At 41.6% G+C, this 20,261-nt stretch overlaps 1 protein-coding gene and 1 long non-coding RNA gene across 2 annotated transcripts; both read left to right on the forward strand.

Moving 5' to 3' along the window:
* The first annotated feature begins 366 nt into the window (after positions 1 to 366).
* On the forward strand, positions 367 to 9,650 carry LOC115181917 (zinc finger protein 883-like). The gene is made up of 2 exons (XM_029743611.1): positions 367 to 1,067; positions 7,880 to 9,650. The coding sequence occupies exons 1-2, from the start codon at positions 665 to 667 to the stop codon at positions 9,130 to 9,132; spliced, it is 1,656 nt and encodes a 551-aa protein (XP_029599471.1). The 5' UTR covers positions 367 to 664; the 3' UTR covers positions 9,133 to 9,650.
* Positions 9,651 to 12,901: 3,251 nt separating this feature from the next.
* LOC115181918 (uncharacterized) lies at positions 12,902 to 20,026 on the forward strand. Its single transcript, XR_003873558.1, has 2 exons — positions 12,902 to 12,938; positions 18,736 to 20,026. It is a non-coding gene; the product is annotated as an uncharacterized LOC115181918 (long non-coding RNA).
* Positions 20,027 to 20,261: the final 235 nt, after the last annotated feature.

The raw sequence follows: 20,261 nt of genomic DNA on the forward strand, positions 1-20,261 counted from the left end.
TGGACCTACTCAGTACTGTTACACCATGTAGGAGCAGTTTGGATCTACTCAGTACTGTTACACCATGTAGGGGCAGTTTGGACCTACTCAGTACTGTTACACCGTGTAGGAACAGTTTGGACCTACTCAGTACTGTTATACCATTTGGACCTAGCTACCTTATTGGGATATTATCTGTTTGTTTGATTTCCTAAATGCAGATGTGCAGTAGTAAATTGTTTTAAATTCTCACTCATTAAAGATATTCACTAATCAACATATGCTTTTCTTTGTACGTCTCACTATAATAGTACTATATAATTAAATATAGGAAAAATCTAATTACGTGTTTCAAAATAAAATGAGAATTTCCCTTGACTGTGTTACCCTCCCACCCAGCAGATGGCGATGTGCCTGTTTCAGGCAATGCTGCCGGTGTGACGTATAATCTAATGGACGGGACGCTTCTTCAACAACAAAAGCGAGTTATTCACCTCGGTAGCTTCTAGCCAACATAGCCGAAAACATTTCAGCTCTTTAAATGCGTTCGTTGTATATTAGCCACTGTGTTTTAAACACACTTGTCGTATCTACTAGCTAGTTACACCATTTAATTTGATATTTACGTTGTTGTTAGTCAGCTAGCTAGCTGGGTAAATTAGCAGTAGTACTAGTCTAGTCACTAATGCTAACTAGCTATCTAGCTAACATCCCAACCATGAGCTCACTAAACGACTCCCCTTCTGAAGAGGGGATCTGCTGGACGGAGAAAGAAGCTCTGGGGCTGAACATTGTCGTGAAAGAGGAGAAGGAAGAAGAGGATGTCACAGTAAAAAAAGAAGCAGAGATTGAGGCTGTTACAGTGAAAGAAGTTAAATTGGCAGAAGATGAAGACGCGTTGAGAGTGAAAGAGGAGGAGGATGTTACAGTAAAAGAAGAGGAGAAAGAGGAGGATGCAGTATTTGGATTGGGGGAGATGACTGTCACAGTGAAAGAAGAGGAAGACATTTTTGGAATGAAGGAAGTGGGGGAGATCACTGTCACATTGGAAGAAGAAGAGGAGGAGACAGGAGATCTGATTAACAACAGTGAGTAATATCTTAAACAGGGGTACAAACTCTGCAGTTGTTGAACGATGTGTGGTTTTAAAGGGGCATTCTACTGAAGTTCTACACTTTAATAGTTCTGTACTGTAGGAATTGTGAAAGATACAAATAGTGTGTGTGTGTGGGGGGGGGCAACAAAACGTTAATGGATCAAATGCTTCCCGTTATATTTTTTCACAACATTTGTAAACATCTGAATATCTCTTTCTGTAGTGCTTTGCTCAGTGTCTATGCTTGACATCACATTAATGCAAAAATCAACTCATGTCTGACTTCAAGTGATGAAGAGGACAGAATCAAGACAAGGAAGCGTAATTTTGATCAGGATGAAATGTATAAAATGAAATGTATAAAAACAAAGATGACCCCAGGTTATTTAAAATCCTTAATAGTATTTTGACGCGTCCTTGCATCAATCTAAGTAACATAATAAAAAGAAGGAAAAAAATGATTTAATTAATATTTTAATAATAAAATAATCCACATGAGAATCCGTCAGTTTAAACTAGAGATATTGAGATGCGAGTCTTAATCCACCGCTTCCCCAATATAAGCATATATTTAAAAAAATGTATACTTTTGTTTGTCAAATGATATGTTTACAAATATGTTTTTGTATGTTTTGAAAAGTTATTTTGATAAATTTCATCCATTCCATGTTATTCATTCACAGTTTTGAGTTTCTGTGATACTCAGGCAGCTGAGCTAATCTGAGGACCTAAAATACCTTGATTAGATGAGGGCACTTCCACCGTAACGGAATTGTGCTGAGACTCACTTAAAATGTATGCCTAACAGAAACCATTGATTTCAGAGTTTAACAAACCATACAACTCTTTACACAAGGACTACTTTTAGTGCCCTACAAACCACTCGCACCCCTAGGGGGGCATGCCCCACAGTTTGGGAACCACTGCTGTAGCTTGCTGACAACGTTACTAGCGTGATTCATAAATCAGGGAGAGAAATGTTTAATTAGAGAAGAATGTATTCACTTTTTCAATGATGGTTAAGGATACTACAGTTAAACGTTTCACATTGGATTTATTAACTACAAAAAGGTAAGATGTGTTTTTAATTCTGGTGCTGCTCTGCACACACGATCTGGTTAGCTAGTAGCTCGGGCCCAACGGGAGGCCACCAGACATTCAAAGCTGTTCCTCCTAGGTATAATTCTGTGGGCCTCATTCAGATAATGTCATAACAAGATGCCCAGCTCTTCAAGACAAGTTTCCTCCATCCTCTCGTGCTCACTCCCCACCTGCAACATTTCAGTCACATCTCATCTCTTCCTACGCTGGTCTGTCCATAGTGGCTGGCAACTCACTGGTCTGTCCATAGTGACTGGCAGCTCACTGGTCTGTCCATAGTGGCTGGCAGCTCACTCACTGGTCTGTCCATAGTGACTGGCAACTCACTCACAGGTCTGTCCATAGTGGCTGGCAACTCACTGGTCTGTCCATAGTGGCTGGCAGCTCACTCACAGGTCTGTCCATAGTGGCTGGCAACTCACTGGTCTGTCCATAGTGGCTGGCAGCTCACTCACAGGTCTGTCCATAGTGACTGGCAGCTCACTCACTGGTCTGTCCATAGTGACTGGCAGCTCACTCACAGGTCTGTCCATAGTGACTGGCAGCTCACTCACTGGTCTGTCCATAGTGACTGGCAGCTCACTCACAGGTCTGTCCATAGTGACTGGCAGCTCACTGGTCTGTCCATAGTGGCTGGCAACTCACTGGTCTGTCCATAGTGACTGGCAGCTCACTCACTGGTCTGTCCATAGTGACTGGCAGCTCACTGGTCTGTCCATAGTGACTGGCAGCTCACTGGTCTGTCCATAGTGGCTGGCTGCTCACTCACTGGTCTGTCCATAGTGGCTGGCAGCTCACTCACTGGTCTGTCCATAGTGGCTGGCAGCTCACTCACTGGTCTGTCCATAGTGGCTGGCAACTCACTGGTCTGTCCATAGTGACTGGCAGCTCACTGGTCTGTCCATAGTGGCTGGCAGCTCACTCACTGGTCTGTCCATAGTGGCTGGCAGCTCACTCACTGGTCTGTCCATAGTGGCTGGCAGCTCACTCACTGGTCTGTCCATAGTGGCTGGCAACTCACTGGTCTGTCCATAGTGACTGGCAGCTCACTCACTGGTCTGTCCATAGGGACTGGCAGCTCACTCACTGGTCTGTCCATAGTGACTGGCAGCTCACTCACTGGTCTGTCCATAGTGACTGGCAGCTCACTCACTGGTCTGTCCATAGTGGCTGGCAGCTCACTCACTGGTCTGTCCATAGTGGCTGGCAGCTCACTCACTGGTCTGTCCATAGTGGCTGGCAGCTCACTCACTGGTCTGTCCATAGTGACTGGCAGCTCACTCACTGGTCTGTCCCTAGTGACTGGCAGCTCACTCACTGGTCTGTCCATAGTGACTGGCAGCTCACTCACTGGTCTGTCCATAGTGGCTGGCAGCTCACTCACTGGTCTGTCCATAGTGGCTGGCAGCTCACTCACTGGTCTGTCCATAGTGACTGGCAGCTCACTCACTGGTCTGTCTATAGTGACTGGCAGCTCACTCACTGGTCTGTCCCTAGTGACTGGCAGCTCACTCACTGGTCTGTCCATAGTGACTGGCAGCTCACTCACTGGTCTGTCCATAGTGGCTGGCAGCTCACTCACTGGTCTGTCCATAGTGGCTGGCAGAGCTCACTGGTCTGTCCATAGTGACTGGCAGAGCTCACTGGTCTGTCCATAGTGACTGGCAGAGCTCACTGGTCTGTCCATAGTGGCTGGCAGAGCTCACTGGTCTGTCCATAGTGACTGGCAGCTCACTCACTGGTCTGTCCATAGTGACTGGCAGAGCTCACTGGTCTGTCCATAGTGACTGGCAGCTCAGTGTTTGTTTGTCTTTCATTATGATAACACCATGCTGTTACAGAAAAATACAGTTAGCTCTTAACGACGTTCCTATACAGATTTAATAGCTTACCAGCTCCATAGAAAGCTGCTCTATCTGATTGGTGAAAAACTGTAATGTCAAGCTAAATGTTAAAAATAAAATAAAACATGTAGATTTCAGAGGTTTGAAAAGTAACAGAAAGGAACAATATGAGCTGTTACTTTTTATGGGGATTCGAACCGGTTCAGAACTTTATTTTGCTAGTCAGTTCAGTGGAACGGAGCGGGAAAAAAATCTGAATGGAACTACGACAAAATCGGTTGTATTTTATTATTTGCCTGATGATGTTTTGTGCCTTCTCAAATTCAGTTTTCTCAGTTTATCCAGGTTTCAGTTTTTCCCAGTATATTTTCAGGTTTTTTCTCTCAAAATTACCCTTTTTCTTTTAATAACAAAATAAGACTTTATGATTTAAGTACACAACGATGCTTAAACCACATCAGGAGACCACTTTTGAGGTCTGGGAAAATTTTTCGAAATTACAATTTTTGGCTGTAGGTACCCTTTTAATTAATGTGTGCACCTAACAAGAGGCTATTTATTTAGCTGTGTCTTTGTAGCGCAATTGATGGTAGAGTTAGTGAAACAAATACCCACTGGATTGATGACAATAATCATGATACCATTCTGCCGCGTAAGCAGAGGCTACTTTTGAACTAAACATTTAATTAAGAAGGTTTTTGGGAAAGCCTTTCCATCTACCAGAAGACGTTAGCATCATCGCTAACGGCTATACAAAGTGGTAGACGTGCGGACCACACACACAGACAGACATTCTACCAGAAGACTGTTTTCATTAACGTTAGCATCATCGCTAACGGCTATACAAAGTGGTAGACGTGCGGACCACACACACACGTTGCCTCTTCAGAAAGTTACAGGAAATACGAATCACTGATGCATTCTGTTCATGTCTTGTGATCAACTTGGGCAAATTAATACATTTTATATACATTTAGTTGATTCCCTACTGGATTTCAAATCATCATTACCACTTCTATGACATGGGACGTTGAAGCTCTCTCCCTCCTCTGTCTACAGAGCACACAGATTGTACCGGGAGGGGATACAGACTACGATTCCCTGTCAACATTCACTTTGTGAGGTGCCTCTCCTCTCAATAGATGGCTAGAATATGCATATTGTTCATTCTAGCAGGAGAGGGCTCGACAGACTAGCCAGTTAAAACTGTTAGATGAAAAGTATACCTAGTAATATGAAGTGGGTAAAATAGTGGGCTGAAAATGAGTGGTAACTGGCTGATTAGCCGACGGCCAGCGATGATGGAAAACAGAGTTTAGTACAATAGAGCTCAGTACAGTACAATAACACACATTATAGTGTGTTCAACTCTAGTGTGTATTCAACTCTACTCAACGCTACTATACTCCACTTTTCTGTACTGTACTCTACTGTACAGAAAAGATTTGTAAATCTTAATACTCTGAACAAAAATATAAACGCAACATGTAAAGTGTTGGTCCCATGTTTCATGAGCTGAAATAAAAGATCCCAGAAATGTTCCATATGCACAAAAAGCTTCTCAAATTTAGTGCACAAATTTGTTTACATCCCTGTTAGTGAGCTTTTCTCCTTTGCCAAGATAATCTATCCACCGGACAGGTGTTGCATATCAAGAAGGTGGTTAAACAGCATGATCATTACACAGATGCACATTGTGCTGGGGACAATAAAAGGCCACTCCACAGATGTCTAAAGTTTTGAGGGAGTGTGCAATTGGCATGCTGACTACAGGAAAGTCCACCAGGGTGTTTGCCAAAAATGTTATGTTAATTTCTCTGCCATAAGCCGCCTCCAACATCGTTTTAGAGAATTTGGCAGTATGCAAATTCCGCAGACAACCGTAACCACGCCAGCCCAGGACCTCCACATCCAGCGATCGTCTGAGACCAGCCACCGGACAGCTGATGAACTGTGGGATTGCACAACCAAAGAATTTCTGCACAAACTGTCAGAAACCGTCTCAGGGGAGCTCATCTGCGTGCTCGTCGTCCTCAACTGGCTCTTGACCTGATTGCAGTTTGGCGTCGTAACCTACTTCAGTGGAAAAATGCTCACCTTCATTGGCCACTGGCACGCTGGAGAAGTGTGGTCTTCATGGATAAATTCCGGTTTCAACTGTACCAGGTAGATGGTAAACCCCAGGTATGGCGTCGTGTGGACGAGCGGTTTGCTGATGTCAACTAATTGCATTTTATCAATGGCAATTTTAATGCACAGAGATACCGTGACAAGATCCTGAGGCCCATTGTCGTGCCATTCATCCGCCGCCATCAACTCATGTTTCAGCATGATAATGCATGGCCCCATGTCTCAAGGATCTGTACACAATTACTTTAAGCTGAAAATGTCCCAGTTCTTCCATGGCCTGCAGAATCACCAGACATGTCACCCATTGAATATGTTTAGGATGCTCTGGATCGACATGTTCGACAGTGTCTTTCAGTTCCCACCCATTTCCAGCAACTCTTGCAAAGCCATTGAGGAGGAGTGGGACAACCTTCCACAGGCCAAAATCAACAGCCTGATCAACTCTATGTGAAGGAGATGTGTAGCGCTGCATGAGGCAAATGGTGGTCACACCAGATACTGACTGGTTCTCTGATCCACGCCTCTACCCTTTTTTTTTAGGTATCTGTGAACAACAGATGCATATCTGTATTCCCAGTCATGTGAAATCCATAGATTAGGGCCTAATGCATTTATTTCAATTGGCTGATTTCCTTCTATGAACTGTAACTCAGTAAAATCTTTGAAATTGTTGCATGTTGCGTTTATATTTTTGTTCAGTCTATTCAAATTCTACAGCACAACGGCAGAGTCATGTCTTAAGTGGAAACTAACAGCATAAGGTGTTTACATGTCCTGATAACGAACTTAACCCCTTATGTACCATTCTAACCCCATCTTAACCCCTAATGTACCACTCTAACCCCATCTTAACCCCTTATCTACCACTCTAACCCCATCTTAACCCCTAATGTACCACTCTAGCCCCATCTTAACCCCTTATGTACCATTCTAGTAACAACCCAACAATTAGACACTAGCTGTCATTATAGCAGGTAAAGGGAGATTACATATGAATAGATACATATTTTCCATACATTTCTATTAAATAATAAATCACCAGAGTAAGTTCTATACATATTTTCTGTACATACAAAATGCAAAGGTCAGATAGAAAGGTTTAGAACAAGTCCCTTCTGTTACAAACCAAATGCTGGACTAGAAGCATGGGGTAATAATGTTGAGTTTCTTTTTTCCGAGTGGTTAGTTGATGAATTACCTGGCAGGGTTGTGGGACAGTGGAGATTAGTTGATGAATTGCCTGGCTGGGCTGTGGGACAGTGGAGATTAGTTGATGAATTGCCTGGCTGGGCTGTGGGACAGTGGATAATAGTTGATGAATTGCCTGGCTGGGCTGTGGGACAGTGGAGATTAGTTGATGAATTGCCTGGCTGGGCTGTGGGACAGTGGATAATAGTTGATGAATTGCCTGGCTGGGCTGTGGGACAGTGGTGATTAGTTGATGAATTTCCTGGCTGGGCTGTGGGACAGTGGAGATTAGTTGATGAATTTCCTGGCTGGGCTGTGGGACAGTGGAAGTGTAGGAATGATTCAAATGGAACTGTTAACAGCATTACCCAGGTAGTATTATGAATAACTAATGGCTATTAACCAATCGGCATCCAGGATCCAAATGTACGGTTTTATAATGAGGGATCTAGTCTAGATTAAATCTCATAGGAAGAGAGTTTTATCATGTGGAGGTTTCATTCAGATCTCTCTGTTTAACCAAATGCTCTGTCTTTGGCAGGAGAGAGACCAGACTCTCACTCTGACAGCAGTAAGAGTCCTTCAGAGGAACCAGACCCAGAGACTCCCAAACCAGTGACACGACTCGACTGCTCCAAGTGTAATAAGAGTTTTAATTTGTCATGGAACCTAAAAGAGCATGAGAGAAAACACACAGGTGGGAAGCCTTTCCACTGCTCCCAGTGTGGAAAGAGATTTTCACGATCACAGAACCTAAAAAAACATAGTAGAATACACACAGGAGAAAAGCCGTACCACTGTTCCCATTGTGGAAAGAATTTTAGGTTGTTGGATAAGCTGAAGGAGCATGAGAGGACACACACCGGGGAGAAACCTTACCATTGCTCCTTGTGTGCAAAAAGTTTTACTCAGTTAGCTAACCAAAAAGAGCATGAAAGGAAACACACCGAAGAAAAGCCTTTCCAATGTTCCCAGTGTGGAAAGAGATTTTCCCGATCACAGAACCTAAAAATACATCAGAGGACACACACAAGGGAGAAAACGTATCTCTGCTCCCATTGTGGAAAGTGTTTTACCCAGTTATGGAGCCTGAACAAACATAATAGAATACACACAGGAGAAAAACCTTTCCACTGTTCCCATTGTGGAAAGAGTTTTAGGTTGTTAGGTAACCTAAAAGAGCATGAAAGGAAACACACAGGAGAAAAGCCTTTCCAATGTTCCCATTGTGGAAAGAGATTTACACGATCACAGCAACTAAAATCACACGAGAGGACACACACAGGGGAGAAACCATACCACTGCTCCCAGTGTGAAAAAAGTTTTGCACAGTTAGCGAGCCTGAACAATCATAAGAGAATACACACAGGAGAAACGCCTTACCCCTGTGCCCATTGTGAAAAGAGATTTTCACGACCACAGGAACTAAAATCACATGAGAGGACACACACAGGAGAGAAACCATACCATTGCTCCCAGTGTAAAAAGAGTTTTTCGCTGTTAGGGAGCCTGAACAAACATAATAGAATACACACAGGAGAAAAGCCTTACCACTGTGCCCATTGTGAAAAGACTTTTTCCCGATCACAGGACCTAAAATCACATGAGAGGACACACACAGGAGAAAAGCCTTACCCCTGTGCCCATTGTGGAAAGAGATTTCCACGATCGCAGGAACTAAAATCACATGAGAGGACACACACCGGGGAGAAACCTTACCATTGCTCCCTGTGTGGAAAGGATTTTTCCCATTTAGGGAGCCTGAACAAACATAAGAAGAGAATGCACTCTTGAGTGAAGTCCATGTTCCCATTCCCAGGCTGTGTTCTGACTTATGTTTGACTGTTGTTTTATGCCACATTAAATCATATTGTTTATATTAAATCTTAATCAACAATAGGCCTGTTTTATTTTTTTCTTCTGGAGACATGATTATGTCTAAAATCTGATTATAATTTTAAAATGTATTTTGTTTTGATTCTAAACTTTGATAGATTGGATACATGTTACAACTCTTAGATGTTCATGACATGATTTGGATATTTTAAAATGTAAATTGTTAATTGGATGAATATTGTGTGTATGTAGTTGTTTGGTTTAATTTAGTTCATTTGTGTTCTAGTCTCCAAGCTAAAGATGTATGAAAATGTGGTGATGTTCTGATAACGTTAACATGAAAAACATTCACCACATCTTGACTGTTCCCATCAGTATTATTCCACTATGTTAGAGAATACACAGCTGCTGATTGTAAAACACATTTGATTAATGCAACATTTTTATCTGAATAGAAGTATAATGAATATTTTTAACTGTGTTAGCCACTAGTGGACATTCATTATATACATGTACAATTGAAGTCAGAAGTTTACATGCACTTAGGTTGGAGTCATTAAAACTTTTCAACCACTCCACAAATTTCTTGTTAACAAACTATAGTTTTGGCAAGTCAGTTAGGACATCTACTTTGTGCATGACACTTGTAATTCTTCCAACAATTGTTTACAGACAGATTATTTCATTTAAAATTCACTGTATCACAATTCCAGTGGGTCAGAAGTTCACATACAATAAGTTGACTGTGCCCTTAAACAGCTTGATGAATTCCAGAAAATTATGTCATGGCTTTAGAAGCTTCTGATAGGCTAAATGACAACATTTGAGTCAATTGGAGGTGTACCTGTGGATGTATTTCAAAGCCTACCTTCAAACTCAGTGCCTCTTTGCTTGACATAATGGGAAAATCAAAAGAAATCAGCCAAGACCTCAGAAAAAAATGTAGACCTCCACAAGTCTGGTTCATCCCTGGGAGCAATTTCCAAACACCTGAAGGTACCACGTTCATCTGTACAAACAATAGTATGCAAGTATAAACACCATGGGACCACACAGCTGTCATACTTCTCAGGAAGGAGACGCTTTCTGTCTCCTAGAGACTAACGTACTTTGGTGCGAAAAGTGCAAGTCAATCCCAGAACAACAGCAAAGGACCTTGTGAAGATGCTGTAGGAAACAGGTACAAAAGTATCTATATCCACAGTAAAACGAGTCCTATATCGACATAACCTGAAAGGCTGCTCAGCAAGGAAGAAGCCACTGCTCCAAAACTGCCATAAAAAAGCCAGACTACGGTTTGCAACTGCACATGTGGATAAAGATCGTACTTTTTGGAGAAATGTCCTCTGGTCTGATGAAACAAAAAAGAACTGGTTGGCCATAATGACCATTGTTATGTTTGGAGGGAAAAGGGAGGGGAGGGGGCTTGCAAGCCGAAGAACACCATCCCAGTCGTGAAGCACGGGGGTGACAGCATCATGTTGTGGGGGTGCTTTGCTGCAGGAGGGTCTGGTGCACTTCACAAAATAGATGACATGATGAGGAGGAAAATGATGTGGATATATTGAAGCAACCTCTGAAGACATCAGTCAGGAAGTTAAAGCTTGGTTGCAAATTTGTCTTCCAAATGGACAATGACCCCAAGCATACTTCCAAAGTTGTAGCGAAATGGCTTAAGGACACCAAAGTCAAGGTATTGGAGTGGCCATCACAAAGCCTTGAACTCAATCCTATAGAACATTTGTGGGCAGAACTGAAAAAGCGTAGGAGAGCAAGGAGGCCTACAAACCTGACTCAGTTACACCAGCTCTGTCAGGAGGAATGGGCCAAAATTCACCCAATTTATTGTGGAAAGCTTGTGGAAGGCTACCCTAAATGTTTGACCCAAGTTAAACAATTTAATGGCATTGCTACCAAATACTAATTGAGTGTATGTAAACTTCTGACCCACTGGGAATGTGATGAAAGATATAAAATCTGAAATAAATCATTCTCTCTACTATTATTATGACATTTCACATTCTTAAAATAAAGTGGTCATCCTAACTGACGTAAGACAGGGAATTTTTACTAGGATTAAATGTCAGGAATTGTGAAAAACAGAGTTTAAATGTATTTGGCTAAGGTGTATGTTAACTTCCGACTTCAACTGTACATCTAGGGACTTCCAGAAATGAGCTCTTGTGAGTGGAAGGTGGAAAACACAACATGTCAGTCAGAACATCAGGAGGGTTTTGACAGCCTTTGACCTTGTATTTAAATGACTTTGCTTCTTTAGTTTGTTCCCAGTTTAGAACAGAAAACAGGTAAATAATAAGTTGGCCTCCGTACACCACATTGGTTAGTATTCTTTGTAGTAGACACATCTGTTGGGCTGGTACTGTTACACCGTGTAGGAGCAGTTTGGACCTACTCAGTACTGTTACACCGTGTAGGAGCAGTTTGGACCTACTCAGTACTGTTACACCATGTAGGAGCAGTTTGGACCTACTCAGTACTGTTACACCATGTAGGAGCAGTTTGGACCTACTCAGCACTGTTACACCGTGTAGGAGCAGTTTGGACCTACTCAGTACTGTTACACCGTGTAGGAGCAGTTTGGACCTACTCAGTACTGTTACACCGTGTAGGAGCAGTTTGGACCTACTCAGTACTGTTACACCGTGTAGGAGCAGTTTGGACCTACTCAGTACTGTTACACCGTGTAGGAGCAGTTTGGACCTACTCAGTACTGTTACACCGTGTAGGAGCAGTTTGGACCTACTCAGTACTGTTACACCGTGTAGGAGCAGTTTGGACCTACTCAGTACTGTTACACCGTGTAGGAGCAGTTTGAACCTACTCAGTCCTGTTATACCATTTGGACCTAGCTACCTTATTGGGATATTATCTGTTTGTTTGTTTGATTTCCTAAATGCAGATGTACAGTAGTATGGTAGGGTGTTTTAAATTCTCACTAATTAAAGATATTCAATAATCAACACATAATAAAATAAATAAAAAATCTACCCTTTTGTTTCAAAATAAAATAAAAATTTCCCTCGACTGTGTTACCCTCCCACCCAGCAGATGGCGATGTGCCTGTTTCAGGCAATGCTGCCGGTGTGACGTATAATCTAATGGACGGGACGCTTCTTCAACAACAAAAGCGAGTTATTCACCTCGGTAGCTTCTAGCCAACATAGCCGAAAACATTGCAGCTCTTTAAATGCGTTCGTTGTATATTAGCCACAGTGTTTTAAACACACTTGTCGTATCTACTAGCTAGTTACACCATTTAATTTGATATTTACGTTGTTGTTAGTCAGCTAGCTAGCTGGGTAAATTAGCAGTAGTGCTAGTCTAGTCACTAATGCTAACTAGCTATCAAGCTAACATCCCAACCATGAGCTCACTAAACGACTCCCCTTCTGAAGAGGGGATCTGCTGGACGGAGAAAGAAGCTCTGGGGCTGAACATTGTCGTGAAAGAGGAGAAGGAAGAGGAGGATGTCACAGTAAAACAAGAAGCAGAGATTGAGGCTGTTACAGTGAAAGAAGAAGAGAAAGACGTTTCATTGAAAGAAGAAGATGCGTTCAGAGTGAAAGAGGAGGAGGATGTTACAGTAAAAGAAGAGGAGGAAGAGGAGGATGCAGTATTTGGATTGGGGGAGATGACTGTCACAGTGAAAGAAGAGGCAGATATTTTTGGAATGAAGGAAGTGGGGGAGATTACTGTCACATTGGAAGAAGAAGAGGAGGAGACAGGAGATCTGATTAACAACAGTGAGTAATATCTTAAAAACAGGGGTACAAACTCTGCAGTTGTTGAACCGATGTGTTGTTTTAAAGGGGCATTCTACTGAAGTTCTACACTAATAGTCCTGTACTGTAGGAATTGTGAAAGATACAAATAGTGTGGGGGGCGGCCAACAAAACGTTTATGGATCAAATGCTTCCCATTATATTTTTTAGAACTTTTGTAAACATCTGAATATCTCTTTCTGTAGTGCTTTGCTTGACATCACATTAAAACAAAAATCAACTCATGTCTGACTTCAAATGACAAAGAGGACAGAATCAAGACAAGGAAGGATAGTTTTGATCAGAATGAAATGTATACAATAATAATTTCCACAGGTTTTTTAAAAGCTGATGGAGTTAGTTTTGTGCCAACAGAAATAAAGAGTTAAATGTGTGTCATAGGGCGGCACACAATTGGCCCAGCGTCTTCCGGGTTAGGGGAGGGTTTGCTTGGGGTAGGCTGTCATTGTAAAATAAAAATGTGTTCTTAACTGGCTTGCATAGTTAAACATTTCTTTTTGCAAATTGCTAAATGATCAACGGCATAACCATCTTAAAACAATTCCATATGTTAGCTCAGTCTAAAAGCAACAACATTCCCAATGTTGGAAATTATGGAAAAATGACAATTTCTGTCAAACAGTAACACTGTTTCTTTTATTAACCTTTTGTAACACAAGTTGATGTTTTAAATTCCCCAAAAAGAGCATATATTAAAACATTTGTACACATTTTTTGTCAAATTTTGTGTTTACAAATATGTTTTTCATGTTTTAAACAGTTATTATGATATATTTCATCCATTCCATGTTATTCATTCAAGAGTTTCTGTGATAGGCTGAGAAATTGGCAATTGAGCTAATCTGATGACCTAAAATAGCCACTGATAAGGAACGCTATGTACTCTGGAACTCAACTCCGTTATGTCATGTCCTAAGTGTAAAACGAACAGTGACTCCATGATTCAGGCCTTCTGGGAGTGCTATAAAGGCCAAAAATTCTGGGCGAGAGTTAGAAAGTTGTCTGTCAGAAGTTTTACAATATGTACAACTTTTAATCCGTCTATCTTCATATTTCAAGACATGGCAAATGGGGGTGCGGTGAGATACCCAATGGGCTGAGTTGTACTTTTCTCCTCAATCATTTTGAAAAAATGTTTAAAAACTGGAAATCAAATTACCCTCCATCGTTAAGACAGTGGATAAATTAATTTAAAAAAAAACTGAGATCGACCCGAAAAGGCCTGTGAGAAACAGAGCCAAACAGACCCGTGCTGGTTCTGATCCGAGAGACCCGTTCAGATCTGAGTAGAGAGAGAGAAATAAACCTCCCACTGGGTGATGCCAGGGCAATGAATATAGACCTATAGGCTTAGGAGTCCACTGTGTGGTATTAATAGGAGTCCACTGTGTGGTATTAATAGGGTTAGGAGTCCACTGTGTGATATCAATAGGGTTAGGACTCCACTGTGTGGTATTAATAGGACTCCACTGTGTGGTATTAATAGGAGTCCACTGTGTGGTATTAATAGGAGTCCACTGTGTGGTATTAATAGGAGTCCACTGTGTGGTATTAATAGGAGTCCACTGTGTGGTATTAATAGGAGTCCACTGTGTGGTATTAATAGGGTTAGGAGTCCACTGTGTGATATCAATAGGGTTAGGACTCCACTGTGTGGTATTAATAGGAGTCCACTGTGTGGTATTAATAGGAGTCCACTGTGTGGTATTAATAGGAGTCCACTGTGTGGTATTAATAGGAGTCCACTGCGTGGTATTAATAGGAGTCCACTGCGTGGTATTAATAGGAGTCCACTGCGTGGTATTAATAGGAGTCCACTGCGTGGTATTAATAGGAGTCCACTGCGTGGTATTAATAGGAGTCCACTGCGTGGTATTAATAGGAGTCCACTGCGTGGTATTAATAGGAGTCCACTGCGTGGTATTAATAGGAGTCCACTGCGTGGTATTAATAGGAGTCCACTGTGTGGTATTAATAGGGTTAGGAGTCCACTCTATGATATTAACAGATATAGGTGTACAGATAGGCTACTACTTTTAGGTTACTAGTGTTATAGATATAGGTGTCCAGAAGGAGTTAAATAAATAAATACAATTGTATTAAATTTGCTGCTATATAAGTCTGTTCCAAACTTTTGTGAAGGTTTAAACCAGCTTTAAATACACTGCAACAAGTGTTTTGTTTAATTCTGTTGAGACATTTTCTGTTGTGTTTGAACGGTACATAAGGGGTTAAGATGCGGCTAGAATGGTACATTAGGGGTTAAGATGCGGCTAGAATGGTACATGAGGGGTTAAGATGCGGCTAGAATGGTACATTAGGGGTTAAGATGGGGCTAGAATGGTACATTAGGGGTTAAGATGGGGCTAGAGTGGTACATAAGGGGTTAAGATGGGGTTAGAATGGTACATTAGGGGTTAAGATGGGGTTAGAATGGTACATTAGGGGTTAAGATGGGGTTAGAGTGGTACATGAGGGGTTAAGATGGGGCTAGAGTGGTACATTAGGGGTTAAGATGGGGTTAGAGTGGTACATAAGGGGTTAAGTTCGTTATCAGGACATGTAAACACCTTATGCTGTTAGTTTCCACTTAACACATGACCCTGCCGTTGTGCTGTAGAATTTGAATAGACTGAACAAAAATATAAACGCAACATGCAACAATTTCAAAGATTTTACTGAGTTACAGTTCATAGAAGGAAATCCGCCAATTGAAATAAATTCATTAGGCCCTAATCTATGGACTTCACATGACTGGGAATACAGATATGCATCTGTTGTTCACAGATACCTAAAATAAAAGGTAGGGTTGTGGATCAGAAAACCAGTCAGTATCTGGTGTGACCACCATTTGCCTCATGCAGCGAGACATCTCCTTCCCATAGAGTTGATCAGACTGTTGATTGTGGCTTGTGGAATATTGTCCCACTCCTCTCCAATGGCTTTGCAAGAGTTGCTGGAAATGGGTGGGAACTGAAAGACGCTGTCGTACACGTCGATCCAGAGCATTCCAAGCATACTCAATGGGTGACATGTCTGGTGATTCTGCAGGCCATGGAAGAACTGGGACATTTTCAGCTTAGAGTAATTGAGTACAGATCCTTGAGACATGGGGCCGTGCATTATCACGCTGAAACATGAGGTGATGGCGGCGGATGAATGGCACGACAATGGGCCTCAGGATCTTGTCACGGTATCTCTGTCCATTCAAATTGCCATCAATAAAATGCGATTAGTTGACATCAGCAAACCGCTCGTCCACACGACGCCATACCTGGGGTTTACCATCTACCTGGTACAGTTGAAACCGGAATTTATCCGTGAAGACCACACTTCTCCAGCGTGCCAGTGGCCAATGAAGGTGAGCATTTTTCCACTGAAGTAGGTTACGACGCCAAACTGCAATCAGGTCAAGACCCTGTTGAGGATGACGAGCACGCAGATGAGCTTCCCTGAGACGGTTTCTGACAGTTTGTGCATAAATTCTTTGGTTGTGCAATCCCACAGTTCATCAGCTGTCCGGTGGCTGGTCTCAGACGATCGCTGGATGTGGAGGTCCTGGGCTGGCGTGGTTACGGTTGTCTGCGGAATTTGCATACTGCCAAATTCTCTAAAACGACGTTGGAGGCGGCTTATGGCAGAGAAATTAACATAACATTTTTGGCAAACACCCTGGTGGACTTTCCTGTAGTCAGCATGCCAATTGCACACTCCCTCAAAACTTTAGACATCTGTAGAGTGGCCTTTTATTGTCCCCAGCACAAGGTGCATCTGTGTAATGATCATGCTGTTTAACCAGCTTCTTGATATGCAACACCTGTCAGGTGGATGGATTATCTTGGCAAAGGAGAAATGCTCACTAACAGGGATGTAAACAAATTTGTGCACTAAATTTGAGAAGCTTTTTGTGCGTATGGAACATTTCTGGGATCTTTTATTTCAGCTCATGAAACATGGGACCAACACTTTACATGTTGCGTTTATATTTTTGTTCAGAGTATTAAGATTTACAAATATTTTCTGTACAGTAGAGTACAGTACAGAAAAGTGGAGTATAGTAGAGTTGAGTAGAGTTCATTACACACTAGAGTTGAACACACTATAATGTGTGTTATTGTACCGTACTGAGCTCTATTGTACTAAACTCTGTTTTCCATCATCGCTGGCCGTCGGCTAATCAGCCAGTTACCACTCATTTTCAGCCCACTATTTTACCCACTTCATATTACTAGGTATACTTTTCATCTAACAGTTTTAACTGGCTAGTCTGTCGAGCCCTCTCCTGCTAGAATGAACAATATGCATATTCTAGCCATCTATTGAGTGGAGAGGCACCTCACAAAGTGAATGGTGACAGGGAATCGTAGTCTGTACCCCTCCCGGTACAATCCGTGTGCTCTGTAGACAGAGGAGGGAGAGAATTTGAACGTCCCATGTCATAGAAGTGGTAATGATGATTTGAAATCCAGTAGGGAATCAACTAAATGTATATAAAATGAATTAAAACAAAACATTTGTTGCATACCATTCTAGCCCCATCTTAACCCCTTATCTACCATTCTAGCCCCATCTTAACCCCTAATGTACCACTCTAACCCCATCTTAACCCCTTATGTACCATTCTAGCCCCATCTTAACCCCTAATGTACCATTCTAGCCCCATCTTAACCCCTTATCTACCTTTCTAGCCCCATCTTAACCCCTAATGTACCACTCTAGCCCCATCTTAACCCCTTATGTACCATTCTAGCCCCATCTTAACCCCTTATGTACCATTCTAGCCCCACCTTAACCCCTTATCTACCATTCTAGCCCCATCTTAACACCTTATGTACCATTCTAGCCCCATCTTAACCCCTTATCTACCATTCTAGCCCCATCTTAACCCCTTATGTACCATTCTAGCCCCATCTTAACCCCTTATGTACCATTCTAGCCCCATCTTAACCCCTTATCTACCATTCTAGCCCCATCTTAACCCCTAATGTACCATTCTAGTAGCAAACCAACAATTGGCCACTAGGTGTAATTATAGCAAGTAAAGGGAGATAAAACATTTATATTCAATAATAAATCCCCCAAATAAGTTCTATACATATTTTATTTTACATACAAAATGGCTCAGTTGCAGAGGTCGGAGAGACAGATAGCAAGGATTAAACAAGATGCTTTTTTCCAGTGGAGATTAGTTTATGAATTGCTTGGCTGGGCTGTGGGACAGCGGAGATGAGTTGATGAATTGCTTGGCTGGGCTGTGGAACAGTGGAGATTAGTTTATGAATTTCCTGGGAGGGCTGTAGGATTGATTCAAATGGAACTGTTAACAGCCAACATTACCCGGGTAGTATTGTGAATAACTAATGGCTATTAACCAATTGATATCCAGGATCCAAATGTAAAGTTTAATAATGAGGGATCTAGTAATCAAATCAGATTTTATTTGTCACATGCACTGAATACAACAGGAATACCAAGCAGTTTTAAGAAAAATAAGAGTTAAGTAACAAATAGATAAATAAAAATAACTAATAATTAAAGAGCAGCAGTAGACGGTGGCAGAAACATTATGTACAAACTAAGTTACAAATAACGTGAAAAAACACACACAATAGCACAATTGGTTAAGAGCCTGTAAAACGGCAGCCATCTCCTCCGGCGCCACTATATATTACAACAGGGTAAGGGGTTAAACCTCATAGGAAGAGCAGGAGATTTCATTCAGGTCTCTCTGTTTAACTAAATAATCTGTCTTTGGCAGGAGAGAGACCAGACTCTCACTCTGACAGATGGAAGAAGAGTCCTTCAGGAGAACCAGACCCAGAGACGCCCAAACCAGTGAGACGACACCACTGCTCCCAGTGTAATTTGAGTTTTAAGTGGTTATGGAAGCTGAAACAGCATGAGAGGACACACATAGGGGAGAAGCCACACCACTGCTCCCAGTGTGGAAAGAGTTTTACCCTGTTAGGGAACCTGAAAAAGCATAAAGGAATACACACAGGAGAAAAGCCTTTCCAATGTTCCCAGTGTGGAAAGAGATTTTCACGATCACAGGAAAGAAAATCACATGAGATGAAACACACAGGTGATAAACCACACCACTGCTCCCATTGTGGAAAGAGTTTTACCCAGTTAGGGAGCCTGAACAAACATAAGAGAATACACACAGGAGAAAAGCCTTACCACTGCTCCCAGTGTGGAAAGAGTTTTATACAGTTAGGGAACCTGAACAACCATAATATAATACACACAGAAGAAAAGCCTTTCCAGTGTTTCTACTGTGGAAAGAGATTTTCAAGATCACAGGACCTAAAATCACATGAGATGATACACACAGGGGAGAAACCACACCACTGCTCCCATTGTGCAAAGAGTTTTACCCAGTTAGGAAGTCTGAACAAACATAAGAAGAGAATACACTCTGGAGAGAAATCTTAACATACTTTCCTGGACAGAGGACCTGAAATCACATGACAGAATAGAGAGGCTGTGTTCTGACTTATGTTTTGAGGTTGTTTTTAAATAAATGTTGATATGAAAAATATGATTTGGATATTTTAAAATTACAATTATTAAATAGATTAGTAGAATGTGCATTTCTTGATTTTTAACCTAGAAATGTTATGAATTTAGATGTGTTTCATTGAGTTAAATTGTGTAGTAGTCTTCACGCTAAAGGTGTATGAACATTTGATGACGTTGTTCTGATAACGTTGACAATTTTTTGACATGAAGAACACTCACTTCCTCATCAATGTTCCCACCAGTATTATTCCACCATGTCAGAGAAAACACAGGTGCTGATTTGATTAATGGAACATATTGTTGTCTGAATATAAATATAATGTGGAACGGCACTAGTGGACATTCATTATATACATCTGTGTATTGTTACATGTAGGACCATTATAGACCTAGGTGCTTTTTTGTTGATATACATGTTTGTTTGACTGAATTAATCAGAAATTGCCTAATGTGCATATGTGTAGTAGATGTTAAGTTTGTTTTCAACTCAACTAACTCATTAAAAATATTCACTAATCAATCAACACGTTTCTCTTTATACATCTCACTGCTTCTTGACACACTGCTCACTTAATCCGGAAGTCAGCCACACCAATGTGTCTTTGGAAACACAGTACATAGCAACTAAAATCACATGAGAGGACACAGCCGGGGAGAAACCTTACCATTGCTCCCTGTGTGGAAAGGATTTTTCATATTTAGGGAGCCTGAACAAACATAAGAAGAGAATACACTCTGCAGTGAAGCCTTACTCATGTT

The sequence above is a fragment of the Salmo trutta genome, unplaced genomic scaffold, assembly GCF_901001165.1.
Source record: "Salmo trutta unplaced genomic scaffold, fSalTru1.1, whole genome shotgun sequence".
Lineage (NCBI taxonomy): Eukaryota > Metazoa > Chordata > Actinopteri > Salmoniformes > Salmonidae > Salmo > Salmo trutta.

Excerpts from the sequence above, each read along its gene's own strand:
- LOC115181917 (XM_029743611.1), top strand. The coding sequence starts at position 665 with ATGCTAACTAGCTATCTAGCTAACATCCCAACCATGAGCTCACTAAAC. Across the intron at positions 1,068-7,879 it reads AGGAGATCTGATTAACAACA|GAGAGAGACCAGACTCTCAC; the intron begins GTGAGTAATATC and ends TGTCTTTGGCAG.